General features: G+C 55.0%; 1 protein-coding gene across 2 annotated transcripts; it reads right to left on the reverse strand.

Annotated features, from left to right (window-relative positions):
* Positions 1-135: 135 nt before the first annotated feature.
* On the reverse strand, positions 136-21,681 carry znf652 (zinc finger protein 652). Of its 2 annotated transcripts, none has more exons than XM_039740890.1 (6): positions 21,339-21,681; positions 7,127-8,426; positions 2,407-2,554; positions 1,913-2,028; positions 838-982; positions 136-707 (listed from the first exon to the last, which is right to left on the reverse strand). In XM_039740890.1, the coding sequence occupies exons 2-6, from the start codon at positions 8,093-8,095 to the stop codon at positions 184-186; spliced, it is 1,902 nt and encodes a 633-aa protein (XP_039596824.1). In that variant the 5' UTR covers positions 8,096-8,426; positions 21,339-21,681; the 3' UTR covers positions 136-183. The 2 variants fall into 2 exon arrangements, with proteins under 2 accessions (XP_039596824.1, XP_039596825.1); XM_039740891.1 differs by lacking the exon at positions 21,339-21,681 and adding an exon at positions 13,462-13,614.
* Between the last annotated feature and the right edge of the window lie 443 nt (positions 21,682-22,124).

The following is a 22,124-nucleotide window of genomic DNA, read 5'->3' on the forward strand; positions in this document are numbered from 1 at the left end:
GCCGAGGCCGGACACGTGGGGGGCTCGCCCAACCTCTCCTCTCCTCCTTCGGGGGTCGGGTGTAAGGATGAGGGGACGTCACCCATGTGTGCCCGCGTGCGTAGTGCGTCTGGTGATGGTGCTATAAAAAAGACACCCTCCTCCTCCTCCTCCCCCCCCCCCGAGCATGGGCACACGTCCCACCTAATGGTGCTGTGGTGCCCCCGCGTTCTTGTCCGTTAGATGTCTCAAGTAGCTGTCCTCGCCGTGCCCTCTGTGGTTCAAGGGCTCGCTTTTGAAAAGTGCTGGGGGCGGCGGCAGGTGCGACACGGGGGGCACCGCCAGGTGGTGGGAATGGTGGTGGTGGTGCGGGTGCAGGTGGAGGTGTGAGAAGGGGTGCGGGATGGGCCGCGGCGGTAAGGAGCCGATGGGGTTGAGGCCGAGGGGTGGGGCGGCCACCGCGGGGGACGGGGCGACAGGCGTGGGAGAGGAGGGGGGTGGCACGGGGCCCGTCGTGGTCAGCGGAAGGACCGGGGGCAAGTTGACGGGACTGGTGACCCGGAAGCACTTCTCCTTGTGGGCCTTCAGCATGTTCGAGAAGCGGAAGCGCTGGCCGCACACGTCGCACGGGTACGGCTTCTCTCCGGTGTGAGTCCGCCGGTGCCGCTTCATGTTGGGCCGGCTGGTGAAGCTTTTGCCACAGATCTCGCAGATGAAGGGCTTCTCTCCTGCCGAGAGAGGACAAAGAAATGCGTCACGAGTGGGCAGGGGTTCAAGAGACCATTTAAACACCCCCATTTACAGACCAGACCGACCATCCAACTCGACCTCCGACCCCAGCTTGTGCCCGCGGCTCACCTGTGTGAGTCTTCATGTGCTCGTCGAAGTACTGCTTCATGTTGAAGTCCTTGCCACACCACTGGCACATGAACTGCTTGTGCCCGATGTGGATGCTCATGTGGGAGCGCAGCTGGTACTTGTACTGGAAACGCTCGTCACAGTTCTGAAAAGAGAAGATGATGAGACAGACGAGAAGGGCAAAAGGATGGCATCCAGCAGTAGGCAGGGAGAACACACGGACGGACAAGAAACGTGGATGAGGAGCGGACAGCAAGTACAAAATGTGGGTGACAAACCGAGGACACAGCCATGCAAAATGATGGCATCCAACACTGGACAAGGGCCACACGGGGCATTATGTGCAAATATGGACAATAAAATGCCAACTAAGAACGACATCAAACAGTGGACTGGTACAAGGGACACAAAGCGGCAATGAAGAAATGTGGACAAGTGACAATGCAAAACGAGGGGGGCTCACAGGCGTGGAGTGCGTGGAGATGGAAACCACAAACCAGGGGGCACCAAAATGACCTGCTGAAAGGGGACGGCCCCAGACAACAGCCAGCACCACCACAAAGTGCCCACAGTGATGAAGACCACCAACTCGGCTGTGCTGTGGGTCTCATGGTAACCCCCTTTCATAACTGCACTTTCTCCGCTCCCCAGTCCAATGAGGTCCAATCTAACCAGAGCCCTAAAGGGGCCGCCAGTCCACTGCTGGGAGTCCTTCAAGTGAGCACACTGAGGAGGAGGAGGAGGATGTGGCGATGGTGGGAAAGCCCCCAATGTTGACTGAAAGCACCCAAGCTTACCCTGGTGTCCCTGCTCCCCGCCAAGGCCCTCAGACTGACCCGGGTGATTTAAAATACACCTGGTGCCCTGCCACTCACACCCAGTCCGGCCATGGGACCCCCGTAGAGTCAGCTGGCTCACGATTGGCCCTCACACTCACCCTGACAGGACATGAGGTGGACGCTCGCTCTGCTATTTCACTTCATGAACCAAAGCCACATCACCCGCCGTGTCCCCGGGGTCTCTACTTGTCCTCCTCCTCCCCATTCCTAAAGCCTGGCACACACTGGGCACTGACCTCACACCGGAAGGGCTTCTCGCCGGAGTGCTGCAGCGAGTGCACCTTGAGTGACATGCTCCTCTTGAACGACTTGCCGCAGGTCTCGCAGGTGAAGGGCATGTCCTTGGTGTGTGCTGCGGAGAGAAAGGGGACAAGACCCAGTTAGGTGAGGTGGGCACAAACACAAAGCTAGCGGGGTTAAGTCAGCATGCGCTTTGGACAGGCAGGTGGGGTCACCCAGTGGAGGGTCCGCATCCACGGCCAAAGACGCTCCACCAAATGCCACCGCATTCAGCCCTGCCCAGCTCCAAACATGGCTGGCACAATGTGCCAACGGGAATCTGCTTACGGGGTCCCATGCAGTCAGAGCTGGCAGGGTGTCCCAGAGCGGCAATGCTGGGGGAGCCCAGAGGTGTCAATGACAAAAAAAAACAACAACAGTGCAGATCCCACCCGCAGGGTCCGCCGCCACTTCAGCGATGCCTTGGCCCCCCGCGCCCAAGTCCACTTACCCACCATGTGCTTGCGTACGTGTGCCATGGTGTAAAACTTCTTCTCGCAGATCTCGCAGGCAAACTTCTTCTCGGCGTAGCCGTGGACGATCTTGATGTGCTCGTGCAGGGACCAGAGCTTCTTAAAGGACTTGTTACACGACACACACTGGGGGGGCAAAAGCAGAGGCACACAGTCAGACGGCGAGAAGGGAGGACCCCCCGCCCAAACGTCACGCTGGGGTCTCGTGGAGTCGAGCGAGCCTGAACTGGTTACGAGAGGTCCAGGTGGCCATGTGCTTGTGCGTGCAAGCGGGCACTGCCATGAACGGGTGGGCCTGCCAGTGCCCGATGTACCCTAAACTGCCCTCTTCTGCTCTCCTCTAGCCATTCAGGTTTTAGCCCCCTGAAGGACTGGCGGTGACCGCAACTCGCCCATGACACTTCCACGATAAGACGCAAGACAAAGCACAAACGATGTGTGCAAGTGACAGGGACGCCACCTACAGGTGGGAGTAATTAGTAATGAAGAGTGAAGGTGAGGGGACGCACAGCCGCCATCTTCAACTGACGAGACCCACCTAATCAATAATCACGGTCTCCATGGCAACAACTCAACAAGGGGCCGGACTTGTAAAATCATAGTGTACCTCTGCGGCCATTTAGGGCATCGCCTGACAGCATGGGTGTCCGACTCCGGGCCTGGGGGGCCGCAGGTTTTCATTCTCACCCTCGTCCCTTCATTTTCGTAGCCCCCCGTTTTTAAGGATTCAGTCCTCCGAGTTGATTCTTTTCTTCATTAAATGGCAGCCAAACAGAAATGTGATGCGAGACGAGGTGACAGATGACCAGCTGATCTGGGGCTTCAAACTCCAAACAGGTTCTTAATTAGAGTCGTGTTGCTAATTAAACTCCTCCTTGAATTCCACGGCCTTTTGCTGCTCTCGTTCTGCCACAGCACACGGTTCCAAAAGTGTTCATTTTTGTGTTTTTTCTAAGACCACCGTCACAATGTTTAGGTGACCGGAGAGATCAGCCTTACCGAGACCACCTCCACCTTACTTTATTTTCAGGTGAGCTGGTCATGTGACGGCTCGTTTCGTGTCTCGTTATTGTTTGGCTGCTAATTAAGGAAAAAAAAAAAACAAACTAAAGGGCGGAGCCAAGTGAATTAAAACAAAGCAAAAGAAGTTAATTAGCAGCCAAACCTGGTCACTAATGAAGAAGATGGTTAGAATGAAAAGCAGCAGGCACTGCGGCCCCTCCAGGCCTGGAGTTCGACACCCCTGCCTTACAGCGTTAAGCCCGAGGATCACACGGGACGGCGTTCTGCTGCCATCTACTGGATGAAGTGACAATTTGCTGTGCCTCACCACTCAAAGGTAGTTCATCAATATTCATGAGAGGGCGGAGCCCCCAATATAAACACACAATGGCAAACAAAAAGCCATGAGGCCTGGTCCAAAAAAAAAAAAAAAAAGTCAAATATAAAGATCACTGTGCCAAGGTGCCCCCTCAGACCCAATTTCAAAACCACACAAGACCAAGGCAGCCACGTCGTGTTCCACTCACCCATTTAAGACTCAAAAAGGAGACCACCTCTCCGGCTGTCAGAATGATCTCTGTGGGCACCACAGCAGGAGGCGCATGAATGGCAGCAATACCCCAAGTCACAAGTAGGCACATTCAGTGCCAACCTAGTGGGGCAAAGGGTAACTGAGAAGCCCAGCGCCAGGCTGCTGTGGTCAAGGGTGTCCCGAGTCCAGTCTGACTAGTAAGAACATTTCCAGATTAGTTCTGACAAAGGCAAATATGACAGAATGTAGCCCATAAAAGTACCAAAAAAATGGCCTGGGCAAAGCACGACGGGTGCCAACAAGCCGCCAACCCAGCTTGTGACACACACGGTGAAAAAGCAGAGAAGGAGGTGACCACACAGGGTGACCAACTGTCCTCAGCCTCTGGAATCCCCCATCACTTCCAGAACTGTGGCCTCATGGGTAAACTGGCGGGCATGATGCCACAGCTGCGCTAACCACTTGGCAGGTCACATTATTTACTTAGACTACAGGATGAGTCTACGGTCTAAGACTACGGTCCAACTCCACAAGGCACTGCCGTGGCGGGCACGTCAAACGCTGCCACACCCTGGCATTCCATGACTGCCCAGTTAGTTCAGATGGCAGGCAATCTTTAATCTCATGCGCTCCTACCACTTGTTCAGATCTGGTCTCCAGAGGGGGCACTGCGGACTGGGCCTCTGATTCCCAGCCTGGCATCACCAGCTCTGCCATTTACTGTTGAGCTCTTTCAGTTAAACATTTACAGAGAACTGGCAGAGGGTGGGCCCCCTCTGTCCGGTCCAAGCTGACATTAAGCACTTCGGGGGGTCTAGACGTGGCTGTGCTCGATAAGATGACCCGTCGAGAGGTCAGTGGGCTCCGTCTGCACATCAAAGGCAGGAAGACGAGCCAACATGACAGCCACCTAAAGACACTCGTGACGCAGCACTCAGGGGTCAATGGTCAGCCCCTCCTCTGGTCACACGGCCAAGAAGTGTGCCAACTCACTGGGGGGAGAGAGAGAGGGCGCTCCACCCTACTGTCATGTGACCAAGCGCCTCATTCACTGCACTGTGGGCTCCAGCCAGGAGACGACTCCTCAGCGCCCAGGGGGTCACAACATGGACAGGACAGAAAGACGGGGGGCTGCAGGTCTGATTTCTGTAAATAGGGTTAGTTCGGCTTGTGAGGCAATACATGCCACCGATTATGGGCTGCGACCTGTCAAGCCTTGTAAATATTTGGAAATGATCTCCTTGATTTGTTCATCTTGATCCCCCCAGGGTGAGGGCACCAACTGCCAGAGACGCCCGAGCCTTAAATCCTCACATTATGGTGACGGACATCCCGTCTATGATGGGCTGCTGCCTGACCCTGACTTGGCCTAAGCAGTACCCATCATAGACTGTACTCACACTGGCATTTCATTTCATGCCCAAGCACGTTTGTCCGCATGTGGCTCTGTGCCCTGACCCGCTTGGAGGAGGTGTGCCTGGGCACAGTTCAGTAGGATTCGGTAACAGTGTGATCATGAAATGTGCCCAAGCCTGGAAAACAGATGTGACACCAGTGAGGTGACACCAGTGAGGTGACAAGTCAGATGGTGCGACTCTCACTTCATTCAACACCATTTGAGCTACAACAGGTTTGTATTGTCACGGGCATCGTAGTTGGCAAGAAAAGCTGCAGATTCCTCCCTTAACACCATTTGTCTCCGTAAAAAACGTGCAGCCCGCTCTTTAAATCTGTAGGAGGGCACAGTGCCACCCTGCCCTACACGACTCCAAGGACAAACCACTTCCATCTTGTTTTGGCTTTACACGAAGTCACGATGAAAGTGTGCCCGGGCCACCGACATTAAGTGCAGTGCGAGTGCAGGCCAGCGGGGGTCTAGTGGGAGTCCACCTGTAGTCTAAATGGCCGATAAAGTGATTGGCCGACGCTGGGCACCCAACGTCACCGCAGTCCACATCGCTACAGCGCCTTTGCAGACTGTCACCCAGTGTCCTTTGGTCATCGCTGATCTTATTCGGCTCCAGCGTCCACGGGTGCAACAGCTGAGGTTTGCAGCACCGGGCATAAGGTGGGAACCAAGCGTGGATGGGGCAGCAGCCTCAGAGTGGGTGACAGACAGCTACTGGCCCAGCAAATGAACTGAAGGCATTGGCACAGCAGTCGTGGGAGTCAACGGTGCACCCGACCCCTCAGTCTACAGGATCAAGACCCCCTGTATTAGCACACGGAGGGCACCAGCACCAGGAAGGGATTGGGCAGCGAGGACACAACACCTGGGCAACCAAGGAACTGGCGACTGACTTCTATGATCCACTCCTACAAGTACTTGGGGGCTCACATCGGTGGCAGGCTGGACTGGTCTGATCATACAAGAAAACGCAGAGCCGCCTGGGCTATGGGATGCCCGCTGCACCCGCTGGAGGGCACAGAGTGCCACTACATCCAACGCTGGACTCCCAAACTATGAATCGTTAGGCAGAAGTGTGCCAAGACCCCTGGCGACACCAACAGCAGTAGGCCTGTACAGCGCCTCACTGGGACGGGGATGGCAGGAGTGTCTTTATTTATTTATTTATTTAAAGAAAGCCAAATTTCCCCCTGGGCACAAAGTTCTACCTGGCTGTGGCGTATAAGGTGGCACTCTAGTCTGGCACACACCACTCTCAAATGATGCCCACTTTTCTGGCTCAGAGTCACAAAGCCAAAACACATGGCAGGAATCAGCCCCAAATCTACATGGAGAAAGCACTGAAATGCCACGCGGCATTTGAAACCAGGATGCATTACCAGAGCCATTAATTAATGTGGCACGTGCAAGTGACCCTGTGAAGACTCGCCCATGCCATTCAGTGCTGCTACAGCCTGTCCATGTGACGTGGAGTTGTGCGGTTGGTTGACTGTAAAGCACGAGGACCTGCCATCTCACTAGCTAACACTGGCATGACCTGGAGTGTGATCAGCCACAGTGCCATCCCTGAAGCTGGCAGAGATGGCGTGCTGCTTTATGTAAGACAAGAGGACATCGAGCTGTGCTGTTGTAAAGGCACAGCAGATGCCCCACGCCAGCCTAGAGAGGACACTTTAACTTCACTACTTGCCCCCACATAAAAACCAAACAGCAGTCTTGCACTCATCTATGCTCAGTGCTCCACCCCCCATCCTACCTGGATGTTCTTCTCACAGTCCGTCTGCTGGTGCAGTGCCAGCTCGCTCTCCAGAACGAACTTCTTGCCACACTTGTCGCAGATCTGCATGCGCCGGTGGGTGACGTTCATGTGCTTCTCCAGGTACCAGCGGGTATTGAAGACCCGCGGGCACTTCTCGCACGTCAGCATCTCCTTCTCCTCCCCGCCATTCTTGCCCTTCTGGGAGGCAGCAGCAGCAGCCGGAGAGGTGCCCGAGGAGGCCTTAGCTTCGCGGGCAGCCCGCCGCTTCCTCTTGGGCGGCTCCGCGCTCTTCCTGCGCCCCCTGGTGACGCATGATGTCACGGCACTCGCGGCTGCCATGGCGGCTTTCCTCGTCTTGCGAGGCGGGCTGGCGGGGGCCCGCTTGGTCTTCTTGGCTTTCTCCTTCTCCCTCTCGTCCTCACTCTCATTAGAGCCTTCCTCTTCCTCCTCCTCCTCGTTGTCCTCTTCTTCCTCCTCCTCGCTACTGGACTTGATGACGGGTGGGTCCTTGGACTGCGAGGGGATGCCCTTCTCGCTCTTGGAGACGTTGAGCGTCTGATTGTTGAGGTTCACCTCCACGATGATCTGCTCTCTCTTGTAGGCCTCTTCCTCGTCGTCCTCGTCATCGTCCTCTTCCTCGTCTTCCTCATCCGTTTCCTCCGAGCCGTCCCCGGCCTGGCCGCTCCCCTCTTGCCCCGTCTTGCCCCCCTCTCTGTAGTAGGGCTGCTGCTGAGGCGGCTGGTCGCCGGGCTCTGCCAGGTGGCCCTTGCTCAGCTTGTTGTCCACTAGCACCGAGTAGGGCTTCCCACCTCCGTCCCGCTTGTACAGCTTGGTGGACAGGTCCAGCTCCTGATTGGCACCGTGGTAGAAGGACGGTGGCACTTGGGTGCGACGACTCTCATCCTGGGCCATGCCCGCCGTGCCCTGGGTGGCGTGCGTCTCCTTCGACTTTTGGCAAGATTTCATTGGTCGAGAAGACCGGGAGGTGGGCGACGCGATGCCAGTTTATTGTCGTACCTCGGAAAAGTCCGGAAAAGCGCTCACATGGGGCCTTGGCTCAGACGGCCTGGCCGCTTTATCTCATCATCAAGGCAACTGAAGCCGTCTATCCTGTGGTGCCCTTACTGTGCCCTCGGTCCACAGCACATCGCCCGCCCGCCCGCCCGCGTCTTCCTTCCGTTTTCTGCTTAGTTTTCTTGGTTTTGTTTTTTCCACTCTTAGCTTATTTTCTGGATGGGTTTTGAGAAAGCAGTCCTCGTTGTGTGAGCAGCCATGAGCAAATCTCGAGAGTCATCATCTAAAAAGAGAACAAGAGAGAGACAATGAATGGTGAGCTGGCACTGGCACACGCGAGCAACAGGACTGGCGAGGGCACAGAACCAGGGGGCCGTCTCTTACTGTCAGCCTCTCCTCTGAAAGGCCTCAAAAGCCACACTGGCACCCAAAGAAAATCACAAACCAACCGGGCAAGGAAATCCAGCACTGGCATCACCGAGTACCAAGCTGAGCTGTACCACCACCAGGCACTTGGTCATTCTGCCTCATTTACCAATTACAGCACATCAAATCTGCAACGTGGCACTGGAACAAAGGGTGCCAGGACAACATGAAGCCACCTGAAGGGTTCTTCTGTGCCCACCTGTGTAAAAAGAACCAAAACAGCATCTAATGCGAGGTCCTCAACAGACTGGCATTGTCTACAGGGAACTGTATCCCACGTGGGTGGCAATGATTGAACTGGAGAGGAATGTGATGGCAGTGGCATCGATGCCCCTCTGGCCTCCTCTACACTTTCACTTTTTTGTTTGGCAGGCCCTCATGGGCTCACGTTTTACTTTACGCCAGTGCCCCCTTTATTCCCAAACCCGAGACGTACTCCTTGTATTTGCCACTTTTAATTCACTGCCTCGCTTACTGTTGGAGTTACCTCGGGCAGCAGTACCCTCACGGACCAGCAGGGGCCGCCATCATCACAGCAGCTTAAGAGTGCACTGCTTGAGGTTCTCTGAGCCACTAGAGGTCAGTGTGCTGCAGCCTCACGAGGGCACAGGCCATCTGAAGATCCTGCAGGACCCCCTGGTGCCACCAGCGGGCAGGTGGGGGTCCTGCCTTTAGGACATCAGGGACTGAGGAGTTATCTGTTGGTTTTGACAGGACCCAGAAATAGTCTGGCAGTCTGGAGGGAGGAAGGAGAACAGGGAGGAGTGCCAGGGGTTCTCGAGGGCAGAGAGGTGTTGCTTATTTTCCCTTCTGCTCAAAGTTAGTAGTATTTTGGGTTTTTTTTTTTTTTGTAATTACCGTGCACTTGTGTATTGGCATTTTGGGTTTGTGGACAGCTCAAGAGTGCCCCCTACAGCTCACGTTTTTTACACTCAAGGTTACACTGTCTGCCCTCTAAAGCCCCTTGTGATAGCAAAGACCACCTGAGGACCACAGCAAGTGCCCTGCCACCAGATACCAAAATGAGCGCAAATCAACACTAACCAACGGGCAGGCAGCTCGTCACAAATGCCACCATTCCGACTGTGCACTGGTGGCACCCACACAGATTTGCCAGACATAATGCAGATCTGTTTGTCCTTCTAGGCATCCGTCCTTCACCCAAGGCTAAGCAGCAGCGCTCCCACGAGGGGTGCAGGGTGGGTATGATGCCACCTTTACATGCCCATAAAGACTCAGATGACACGTAGGGCACCGCTGACTGGCATTCCTGCTAGGCAGAGCCTCTGCTCCTTTCAAACCGACACCATACTGCATGCCGACAGCCAACGCCCTCCGTTTGGTCTCCTCAGTCCGGTCATATACTTCTTGACCACCCAGAGGGCTCTTCGGTGACCGCCCCCCTGCCAAACAGCGTCATGTCTCTAAAGAACCGGGCATCAAACACATGGTGGCCACACAGATGACCAGTTGAACTTCTCGGGAAGTGCAGCTCTACAGTGCCACCTAGGTGGCCATCGCCCTCCACTGTCCCCTCTAACCTCTCGGTCACCTTTAACTGCCATGTCAGGGTCACTGGTTTTAATCATAGGAACGAGGGGCACATGAGAGTGAAGCCCTCCAGGCTGCCCTACTACACTTCGGCTGCAGAGCTCAGCGGGCGCTCGTTGGCACCAGTCACCCAGCGTGTCTGCTCGATGACAGAGATGCCCTACCACCTGCTGCCACGCTGCAACCCTTGGGCCAAGGCATCAGACTCAACTGGCACACAAGAACCGAGGACGTGACGGGCGGTCCTAAAATGACCGACCTCTGGTGACATCTCCAATGAGGTGGCCTTGCACAAGTCCACTCCATGCCATCCAACATCTGTCACACAAACCCCTTCAAAGGACATGAGAAACAAAACGCCCAGAAGCCCCTCACTGCCCGTCCTCCCTTGGTTTATTTCTTTCTTTTAGTCCGTCAGGCTCGAAGGCCCAGGTGCATTATGGGAACTGACCAATAAGCAGCACATGTGGACACCACGTAATCACCCAAGGCCGTGCGCTACATGGGGTCAGCCCAGCCAGTCGTGTGACACACAGGACACTAACACACACTGTGGGCTGCTGACGGAAAAAACCAAAATGTTGGCACAACATGCCCTTCATGTGATGGGTGGTACATGTGGCACAAAGGAGCAGAAAAGGCAGCTCAGGCCAAGGCCACCTTGTGATGTGAGATGAGTGGTCAGGCTGAGGTGACACAAAACCCTCATGCAGACCACCAGAGTCACCATACGTCCTACTGCCGGACACCACGAGGACTGGCAGACTGCGGACCCCCCACCCCTACGAGTTTCACACTGAAGGACGTCGCCAGGGCCCTCACTCGGCCGTTCACAGACGGAGCTCACTTTTTAAATGTATCTTTTCTGCCACCGTTTGCTCCCCCTGGTGGTGATGCAATAACTACGAGGGCTCCCCAACAGTGCCAGCCGTGGTCTTCCTCACTGCTACCCTGACATCTCCAAGTGCCAGTCAGCGGTGGGCTTACAGCCCACCAGAAGCATCACACAACTCCGCAATGCGACTCGCCTTCTGTGTGGACTCTGCATGCTCTTCTGGTGCCCACGTGGCTGAAGGTCTGCCAGCTCGGCACTGGCCCCACGCGGGTGTCTCCGCGAGTCCCATCAGGGGTGTGTGCTGCTTGGGTGGCACTACGCCCGACAGCAATAACTAAGGCATGACGGCAACTGTTCAAAACTGGCACCGTATAAGACACACAAACCCCAAACGTCAACACACTGGTGGGCGAGTGCCCAACGAATGAAGACAGAGGTGTGGGCATTGAGCTGCCAGAGGAGTGCGTCTTGGCACACACATGAAATGTGACCCTGGCAGACTTTACGTTTAGTGTGACAATACAACATCCGCACCTAAAGGCCAGGCTACATGGTCTCCATGCAGCAGAGTGCCGTATGTGCCCGTCTGTGCCCACCACGCATCGGATTTCACACAACGGCAGGCCCACTCAAGCTGCTCGTCACCCTCACCACATCACTCGTGTTTACCGTCTCAGTAAGAAACCTCGAGAGTGCCGCGCCGCGCCACCTCACCTCACCTCACCTCATACACTCAAAGCGAAACTCCAACTACTCAGCAGGCGCGCTCAGGCACTTCGAGGCTCGCTGGTCCGTCTGCATGCCGACGACTTAATAACAAGGGCCAAGGAGGAGGCCTGGGCACACCTGGCAAGCCACAGGTGGACCACTGAAAGGAGGAGCACAGGGGGAAAACCTCCAGTGGCTCAGGGAGAATCGTGCATGAAGGGGACATCTGGCGTGCCATGAAGACGTCCCACTCAGACGCCCGAGCACGAGAGCCGCTAAAGTGCCTCCCTGGGCGCTCACTTTGGTGTAACGACAAATCAAGTGCAGAACTGAAACTGGCGACGCCCAGCACATCCAAAACACTTTCAACTTTGTATGCCAACAAGAAAACCTGCAGCAGTAGCCGCCTGCCAAAACTTCACTTCAGCATGGCAACTGTCACTTGTGCACATGCTGGGCATTCAAGGCTGAAGCACAAGAACGGCACAGAGGGCTGGACAATGGGCACAAGTGCCACTTTACAGTGCCTTTCTATACAGCACCCTTATCTGTCTGCATGGCCCGACGCACAGTCACACAAATCTGTGCTTGTGACGTGACAGTGCAGTCTGTGGCGTCACCTTCACCGCTCTTTATACCACCTTGTGACAGGCCGAGCAGGTGACGGCCCTCCTTTACCTAAAGCGTGACAAACCAAACTCTGCACTGAATGCCAACACACAAGATACCCAAAGACAGAAGGCACCACAGACACACCGCCATGTCCAAACGTTCACTGCCCCCACCACACCTACTCCCAGGTGACCTCTACCCACCTTGCCATCCAGCCCTCACCCTGTGGTCATTTCAAGCCCCCTCAAATACAAGATGCTCTATAACAGCTCACCACCTGACCCAAACGATTCACAGTGCTGGCCGCAGCCACTAAAGCCCCTCTCTGTCATGCGAGTCACTCGACCCCACGTCCACTTAGCCAGAAACCTGAGCCCAATGCCCAGCAAGTCCTGCAGCGCCCGGTGGCATTCTGACCGAGCAAGGGCACTGCGAGGGGCTGCTGAAAGGTGCTGCCCAGAGGCCCTCCACTCCAGTCCGCTGGTTTTTCCAGCTCACTCTAACTGGTCTCATTCTTCAGTTAGCTTTTCCTTTATTTTTTAATTTCGTTTTTCAAATTGGCTCTTTTCTGTGGCCTCTGCCTCCCCTCATTTTACCCAAACTTTGACAAAGCACTGCAAACGCCGGTGCAGCTCTGAGCGGCTACTCGTAAGAAAAGAGAACACAAAATCTCATCAGTGCGGCTTGAAGGAGCGACAGGACTGAAGGTGACAAGCCCAGAGCAGGAAGAGGTGACACACGAGGGGCTGCCACAGCACGACTCAAGAATCGGGTGCTGGAACCCCTGGGGGTGAAGCGATCTATCCATCAATGGAGCAATAGCGGCGCCCTGCTTAAAACACACAGCGCACTTACCGATTCAGTGGACCACAAACCAGTCCGAAAAACGGAAAAGCCTGGAGCGAAACAAGCGGCTTGCACTCTTTGTTCGGTGGTCTCGTCTCGAGCGAGGAGCGGCGGATTAGCAACGAGAATATGCGTTGAAAATTAGAGAAGCGGCGGCGGCGAGACAAACGAAGCGTGCAGGATCCTACTGGACAAGGGTGATGGGGTCGCGAGATACGAGACAGGCCGCCGCCGCCGACACGCGAGCACTGGGGACGATGGAGGGAAGCGGAATAGAAAGGCCACGCGCGGACCATTCAAGCCAAACAAACACACATCGATAAAGGAATGCAAACACAACCTTGGGCCAGCGCACACACTGCTTCATCGTGGCTTTATTTTTATCTGCGCTCCTTGCGGCATTCTGCGTTGCGGTTTTCGTTTGTAGCTTTGCCTTTTTACACTTCAAAGCCTCCTCTGCATTGTCTGACAACACGACGGGCGCGCAGAGGCGCACATCGAAAGCGAAAGCCGCATTTTACTTTTCTAAGGGCTCAACCTCACGTCAGTCACCGGTAGGGGCGGGTCACGACAGGCGATTGGCCGAGTGCTCAGCGCTGTCCTCTGCGCTGGCCAACCAGCAACTCTGAAGGCCGCAGCACGTCCCACCCACCACAGTTGTAGTGGAGCGATCGCGATAACCGAAAAACCAAAGGATTTTGATGTCAATCCCCGGCCGCTTTTGAACAAACCGCACGTCGTGCATTCTGTTGTGATTCGTTTGAGGAGGCGATTGGCAAGTTACGTTTAGAAATCACTGCGCCTAAACGCCGAGCAGTTCAGCGACCGTCGCCCTGGTTCAGCAGGACACTTAAGCTGGAGATGTCATGCGCGGATGGCCGGGGCCGGCTGGGTTCGGGGTGCTCTCTGCGCGTCGCTTCACAAACTGCGGCGTCTGTGGGGTTAGGAAATGGCGCGGCTTCCCAAGTTCTAACTGCCGCACAGATCCATGTCTACGTGATCCGCTCGTTCTTTGAACTCGCAGGTAACGGGCCATGACGGTAGAGAGTGGGGTGGCGCAGTGCTTAACGGAATTGCCTCCCATTTGGGCGCTCGCGTTCCAAACACAGACAATGTGGAGTCTGCACAATCCTTACGGCCAGCGGAGTTTTCCTCCATTCTCTGCCACACTCCAAAGCCCTTGACCAGGACCGCATCTGATACCACCGGGAAAACGAGCACAGACAGGGAAGAACGTGAATGGAGGATAATGGTGATGGGGTCATCCTGATTATGGTCTTTGCAGGGGGTTTAGTCAACTTGCTAACTGAGAGTCGCACAGGACTTTATTTGGCTGTTTGCAGAAGCTCCATAAATAAATATTTATTATACTTACAAACATCAAACTCCTGCCACCTCCAACAGCAGAACGACTAAGAGGCGAGAAGACAGTCCCAGCGAGGCGCTATACAGGCGTGTTGCGGTCGGTATGAAGGACTTCTGCTGAATGACACGTCAGCGGAGAATCCTCAGTGTTAGTGTTTGAAAAAATCGTCCGTTTTGTTCTATTAAATATTTATTATGCAAAAAAAAAAAACTACACCCACGCAAAATCATCCACTTAAAATATTTCACCACAAGCCGTGAAGTGACGTGAGAACAAATGACACACCGCTTCAGTTCAGGATGAGGACCCCCTGGTCGAGTGCATCAGCATTAGGCAGAAAGCCACACGACTGTAACATGAGCGGGGTCACCTCACATGGTGGGCACTCCCCCTTACATGACACTGGCATCAGTTTTCAGTTGTTCCCATTAGTGACTCCAAATGCCAAGTGTGACGTACACACAAGTAAACGCCTCACTCTGCGTCATGCAGGGGCATCGATTCCATGATCAACAGTGCCAAATGGAGCTTGGATGGAAGTGTCTCGCCACACACACCCTGGGCATCCTCACAAGGGTCCTCTGTGTTTGACGTGGTGGGGCTGGATGTCCGAGTGTTTCCATACAAGAGTAGGCGTTGGCTGACAGACCAACTTGTGCAACATAAGGGGACAGTAATGAATACAGAAAGAATAACTAATAAATAAATAAATAAATAAATAAATAAATAAATACACCTCCCTTTACAGTATATGGCAACACCCAAACTGCAGTGAGGGGTACTTGTGCCATCCTCCTCACCCACTCCACTGTGCCACTGAGTTGTTCTTAACTAAGGCCGAGACTTGAGGACCCCATGGAGACCACAGTCTTGTGAGCAGTGGTACAAAGTGTAAGGGGGGCTTTCACAGTAAACATCAATTGACACATGAAGCCCACCTGGGCCCATCCCACCATTGCTACTGTCAGTTTTATTAGGGGCTTCTGCAGGCTGGTTTCTATGGCTGAGTGAGCCCAGGTGCATTGTGGGCACTCGTCCTCTGAAACCCCTCAAAGTGACGCAGGACTCTGGACGACACTCTGGTGGGCTCTTGTTTTCCAACATGTGGTGCTCTGCCAGGACTTTTCTATTTTTGTGTCCACTTTTTTTTTTTTTTCTGGCCCACGGGACTTTCAGAGCCAATGGGATGCGAGGCCCAGGCCGTGCCTGATACTGAAAGTGACCACTTGGCGCTGGCCGTTCTGCCAGGGTCTGGTCACATCAGGTGGCGAGTGACCACAGAACAAAGCCAAAGTGAACCCACAGGATCGTCATCCAGCCTGAAAACAAGAGCTGAGCTGTGACAAGTGTGTGACAAGCTGAGGACTCGGGGCGTCACAGAGACACAGCACAGGCCCTCGGTGCCAAGTGTCTCCATCTCACGGTGCGAGTGCCGTGCACGTGAAACCACCAGAGCTCGCCCACAATCAACCCGTTGGTGCCATAAGCAGCCCCGGCGTTTTAACACCTCCACAACCTGCGTTGTGGTGAACTGGCACACACGCCGCTGGCTCACTCTCGGGGCTCGTCGGTCGAGATCTACACGTTCATAGAGGTCAGCCAAGTAGACCCCTGGTGCCAGCGAGGTCTGAGGCACCCACCCAAAGTGGCGTACAGAGCCCCTCCACACCCAGGAAACGTGTGGATGCAAAGTCACTGCCAACCAGGACTTGAGCTGTGACAACGGTCAGTGCCCACATGTCCTTGGCTGCAGGGTCTGTGATTCCAGAGTGTACTGGGCTAGTAGAGCTACAGAAAGGCGCTATATTGAACCATTTTATAGACAGATGTGAAAGGCGCTATATAACAGACAGATTCCTTATTAATCCCAAGGGGACATTCCCATACTCCAGCAGCAGCAGCAGACAATATTAAATCAAAGGGTGTGAACAATGCCAGGCGGAGACAGCGAGGTTGGCATAACAGACAATCATCTTGTGTACTGTCGACGTTTAACCCTCTGCACAAAGAAAGCCCCCCGACATGAAACAGCAAAGTCAGAGAACTCCGTTTATGTGTCATTCACTCACAGCCCATTGGTGACAACGTGACCCGGTCAGGGACACACCCCCCCCGACACAAGCCACAATGCCACCGGCACCCAGTGGGATTTCCGTTGACATGGCACAGAGGCGTACGGAGCAGATGGCACACAAACACGTCCAGGGAGGGTTGTCAACGGTGAGAGGATGCCTTCTGGACGCCAGTCCCCCCCGTTCCCGTGCCACACTGGTGCCATGTCTGGGGTGAGCTCCTGCTCTGGACCCCAACACTAAAACCCACCCAAGTAGGTGTGAAAATCAATGGACACATTCCGGCCCTCCCCATGAACTGCTTCTCTGTGCCCACCGGCCCACCTAAACTAAAACCAAAGACAATTCAGACTCGTCTGCAGACAAAAAGAGCAGCCCCCCCAACTGTCCCAGCAAGGCACTATAAAGACCGTCTCCTCCTGTATCACTCACTGATCAGGACATCAGAGTATGACAACGAGGACGGTGACGACATCGGCAACTTCTCCTACAACGACCGACAGGGCGCACGTCAGGTGGTCCACACTGGCATTTGCACTACAGACCCCACAGGGGATGCCATTAACGCTCTGAACCTGCTTACTGACCCCAGATTCATTGCCACCCACGGGGTCCGCTCACTTCTAACAGTGACCAAGAGTCTGTGAAATGGGAGCAGACTGTGCCAAGGCAGTGCCCAGGCCATGCCAACTAAACACAACAGACATTCTCACAGACGACGTGCTCACTCGGGGCTCATATTTATGTCTCCTGCCCCCCTAACCTCCATTCCACCACCTACCAATCACTGGGCGAGTGCGCTACCCCGAACAGTGAAAAGGAAGATGAAGAAGAAGAAGAAGAAGAAGAGACGCTCAACGTCCAGAACCCGCACTCAAAGCCTTCAGCGGCACAAGCACATCACGGGACTCGCCGGTGGTCAAGACACATGAGTGGGCAGTTTGAACCCTGATGAATGGGACTGAGCCACCCATGCATTTGTGTCACACCACGTGGCAGACTGAGGAAGAGGAAGAGCAGTTCTTGGGCCCGTTTTCAGTAAGTCACAGTCTGTGTGACAGTCCAGCTGGCCTCCAGGCTGAGGTAATGGCCACCTTACAGGACAGCCTCCATTTTATAAAGCGCCCTGCCAGCTGGTCGCTCCGTGCAGTGCCCGGATTGTGGCGAGCAGCAGCCGTCACTCTAAGCAAGCAACCAACGAGCCGATAGATCAATGAAAAACACAACCGAGGGGCAGCGGACCACCACAGCGCTGCACACACAAAGAAGTTCAACTCGAGAGGCCTTCAGCTTCTCTCACTCCAAAGGCTTCACGGCGATAATCAAGTGCTGAGCAGGGTGGCGCAGTGGGCGACTCCGTGGGTCCGATGCCACACACGCTCATGCCAGTCTAAACTCTAAATAACAATCCAGCTTCTGCTCGACTTTGTGAGTTCACTTCGTCTGGTCGCATTTAGCGTCGCTCAAGTGTTTGTTAACAGGCTGTAAAGACGCCCGCTGTGTGATGCCAGCCGTGCCACGTGGGCTTCTAGTCAGCACAGCCACCCTACAAAGAGTGGAGTCGAAGGCCCCATGGAGCAACTCCACCGCCGTCCACGCCGCCTCTCACTCGTCACCCTGCTGCTTCGGCTTTACCTGAAATCTGCTGCAAGAACGTTCTAGAAATCGCAATCTCATTTCCACTTTCTCGTATACGAAGTGTGTGGAAAGTACTGGAATCATCCAAAGATCCGATGGCGAGATTTTGATGAATCTCAACGGTTTAGACCTCCCCGAGTCTGAAGTTACCAACCGTGTGTGTGTGTGTGTGTGTGTGTGAGACGGTCACTCGAGGACTCGGCCAAATCTTCCACACGAGTGCTAAGTAACAAGACGCAGACTTCAGTCACTTCCTGGGCCGTTTCCGTTAACCTGCCCTTTTATTATTTGTGCAGCTGCAGAGTCCGATGTATTCGACTCGACTTCTCGCTCAAGCGATTAATCATTTCATTTCATTCGTTGTCGACGGCTCTTTAACGGACTCCACGTCGTCTTTGTCTTGCGGTTTACTCCCCAAATATCCATCCGCGTACACGAGAAGGTCGAGACCACTCCCCTTTTTTTTTTTGCCATGGTGACCAACAACAGGCTCGCCTGTCCTGCCCATTTAACTCCAAAGAGCAACAAGAAGAGGGTCCCTAAAGTCCCGCTGCCCACCAGTTCCACGCGTCCCCGTCTCGGCCCACTGCACCGACTCCCTTCACAGGCTCAGCTCTTTTCCTCTCAGCCCTGGCGCTCTCCACTGGACCTTCTCTTGTGCTGCTGTGTCTTTCTGGAGACCCCAACTGCCCACCGTACTCCAGCCGAGGAACTTGACCTTCCTGGGACTTGAGCTGCACGCGTCAAGGCGCTATATAACCGGACCCTCTGTGAGCCTTCTGTCTGCCAGCTGATCAGGTCGCGTTCACTACGGCCCCCCAAGTCCTTCTCTTAAGGGGGATTCCCCATTTTCAGGCCCCCTATTGTGTACTCAGACATCACAGTCTTCTTCCTACGTGTAATTCTTTATATTTACTGACGTTAAACGTCATCATCCACAAATCTGCCCAGGTCCCTCTGCGAGGATTCAACAGATTCTCGATGATCTGCCAGTCCTGCCATCTTGGTATCATTGGCAGACCTCACCAGCTTGTTCTTTCCCTCCCATCCAAATCACTTATTATTATTCATTTTTTTTTTTTTTTTGAAACAGCACTGCCCCCTGCTGGTCACCACTCTTGCCATTGCCCAATTCTGATGCTGTTCTTTACACTCCGCTTCCTGAGTCCGAGCCAATTCTGCCCCCACACCCTGAACTTCTTTTAGTTTGATGCCCACCCTCTCGTGTGGCACCTTATCAAACGTCCAGATAAGTGACCTCATCTGCTGCACTTTGCTGCTTCCTCATGTCAGTAACACACGAGCTCCTCGCCTCAACCCATCCACTAAACTCCTGCACGTGAAGCCCATTTGGGACCTTAGCAAATCTCCATATTGTCAGAATGAGGGCCCCTGAAGAATCCACAGCACTCGATAACGTTGCACCTTGTGAATAAAAAGGGTCTCACGGTGGGCCGCATAACAAACTGGTGCTCATTCAGCACGCGTACTCACACAATGACGGCAAGCGGAGGGTCTCAAAGCCCAACCTCAAGCATTGTTAAAGACACCAGAACAAGGATACCAGTCCATCCCAGGGCACCCACTCCCTCACCCAAACGGTGCCAGTTTAGAGTAGCCCACCCACATGCCAAGCACATCTGAAACAGGCCAGCGGCAAAGACACAATGTCTTCAGAAGGCTCTGTGTTGACCGGTGGGTGAGGGGGGCAACGCCACTGGCCTGGAAAGCACAAGCTCACTCGGGGGTCAATTCTGGCCTCATCAGGCTGTCAGATGCAGGAACAGAGGAAAGCAGCCCACTGGACAAAGGCGCTATATAAAATGACGTTTAAGGCCATTCACTACAACACAATTCTTCCTATAAACGAAGCCTCAACTCGTCCCACATAAGGAATGTGACAAGTGACAGGCCACCATTGGCCTCCTCCAGAACCATCTTAATGGCTGTCAAGGTCTCGGTAAAGACAGGCAAGCAGCGACCACGCCGGGGGCAGCAGCGCTCTCTTACCGAGGGGCTTCATCACATCAGCGGCTGGGATTCCTAAACTCGTGACCGGCGGCGGCGCACCATCTCGGGTCCTGTCGGCCGGTGCCGTCCAAAGGCGCACGGCTGCCCCCACTTTACTGAACAGCAAGAGCACAACTGATGCTGTGACAATCGTACGGAGACCCCCTCACACCATCAGGCCAACAACAAAGAAAACTTTCTAGGAAATACTGCGTCCCGCGACGCCTTCACGATTAATGGGCGACACCGGGCGCTGGAAACCTGTGACCGGGAGGGGGGTCTTTGGGCGACAGATCCCCCGGGGGCTGTCGTGGCCCCTCGTCAACGCTTCTCTTCGGGCTTTGCCGAAGCCTTGGCCTTGAAGCAGCAGCAGCGGCCCCGCTAAGGCGTATTTTCGTAGCCGCGAGAACAAACAATGGTTGTCCGGCGGCGTATCACCCACCCCTGCTAAGCAGGCAGCCTGGCGACAGGATGGCCTCGTCCGGACTGACACGAGAACCGGAGGACGCGAGTCGGGTCGCGCCGTGGCCTAGCAGCTTTCGGCAGACATTCCGAGCCCCGATGCTGCCAAAACACCCCCACCCCTCCAGCCACCCCTGCTTTCGCTGATCCGGTTATTATCAAGCGGAGAAAAAGGAGGGAGCCACGAGGCCCGAGGTGAACCTTAATCGGCTTTAAGACAACAATAAGGCGCCGCTCGGTAAAAGCAGGCCGCTTCAACAGCCGCGCTCGGCCAGGCCACACGCCGCCCCGGCGGGCTCGTCGTTCGTCCAGCCAGCCGCTTCGCTCCGCGGCGCACTTTCACTTTTCTCCCATCTCAGCGGACAGCCTTTCAGGTGTGCCGCGGCGTAAGCATGGCTTTGCACGAGACGCCAACTTGGAAGGGACCGAGGCGCCGTCCGGGTTTTCCCCCCCGCTCCCGCTCTCGTTCCCCAGAGGAGCAGCGGCGGCGGCGGCAGCAGCGCTCAACAGGGGGGCCGCACGGCTGCCAAAGCCGCTGAAGTGATGCGGGCGTGGGAGCGCGCCAGCAGCAGAGGCCGCTCACACCTCCGCCTTCGTCGGCGCCTGCTTTCTTTTTTTTTTTCCTGCCATTTTTCGAAATTGAGAAATAAACTTGTGGCTTTTACTCACCCACGGCAATCCCGGCGAGGGCGCCCTCTGTCTCTCCATTCTCCTATTCCGACTGGATTGTGCAAGGAAGCGAAATGCGCACCAAGCCGCCGAGAGCGCCAGGCCCGCTTTGTCTGGCGTTCGCGCGGAGCATTTGGGGACACTTTTTCAGTTTGCGTGTTTTTGTGACCCCGTGCAGTTTTTTTTCTTTTTGCCTTATTTTCCTTTTTCCAACAGCCCCCCCTCGTCTGTGTCTCTCTCTCTCTCTCTCTCTCTCGCTCGCGCGCGCGCTCTCTCTCTCTCCCTCCCTCCGGCTGCAGCAGCGCTACGTGGCCGGCCCGGTCTCGCGCACCGTGCCGCGCTCGCTCTCGTGCTCGGGCCTCTGGCCGTTTGGAACGGCTCAATGGCGGCGCGCGCTCTGTGCGAGCGTGCCCGAGCTTGCACGGGTTGACTGGCACGCGGCTACCTGTGCGGGGAACCGGCTTCCAGGGTGAGCTGGTACCGGTCCACTTCAGTCTGCGAGGCATTGAGCCTGGTGGAGTATTGGGCACAGGGTTGAAAAGGTCAGCTGGAACTCGGGTGCACTGGGTTGATGGGTAAGCTGGCACACTGTTGCACCAGTGTCGAAGGCATGGCGGTCTGTGCTCCAGAAAAAAAAGAAAAAAAAAAAAGGTGCTGGCCTGGCAGATGGAGGTATGGGGTACTGGACTGGAGGGTGGCCTGCCGTACGGCCACAGGGGGCACTAGCAGAGCAAATGGGGCATTTTTTTTTGTATATCAGATATACAATAGAGTGCCCAGCGGGCG

The sequence above is a fragment of the Polypterus senegalus genome, chromosome 17 (assembly GCF_016835505.1).
Source record: "Polypterus senegalus isolate Bchr_013 chromosome 17, ASM1683550v1, whole genome shotgun sequence".
Taxonomy (NCBI): domain Eukaryota; kingdom Metazoa; phylum Chordata; class Cladistia; order Polypteriformes; family Polypteridae; genus Polypterus; species Polypterus senegalus.

What these genes read in the sequence shown, in the direction of transcription:
- znf652 (XM_039740890.1), bottom strand. Translation starts at nt 8,095, where the DNA reads ATGAAATCTTGCCAAAAGTCGAAGGAGACGCACGCCACCCAGGGCACG. An exon ending in ACTGTGAGAAGAACATCCAG is followed by an intron (nt 2,555 to 7,126) that starts GTAGGATGGGGG and finishes TTGCCCCCCCAG; the next exon opens with TGTGTGTCGTGTAACAAGTC. An exon ending in CGTACGCAAGCACATGGTGG is followed by an intron (nt 2,029 to 2,406) that starts GTAAGTGGACTT and finishes TTCTCTCCGCAG; the next exon opens with CACACACCAAGGACATGCCC.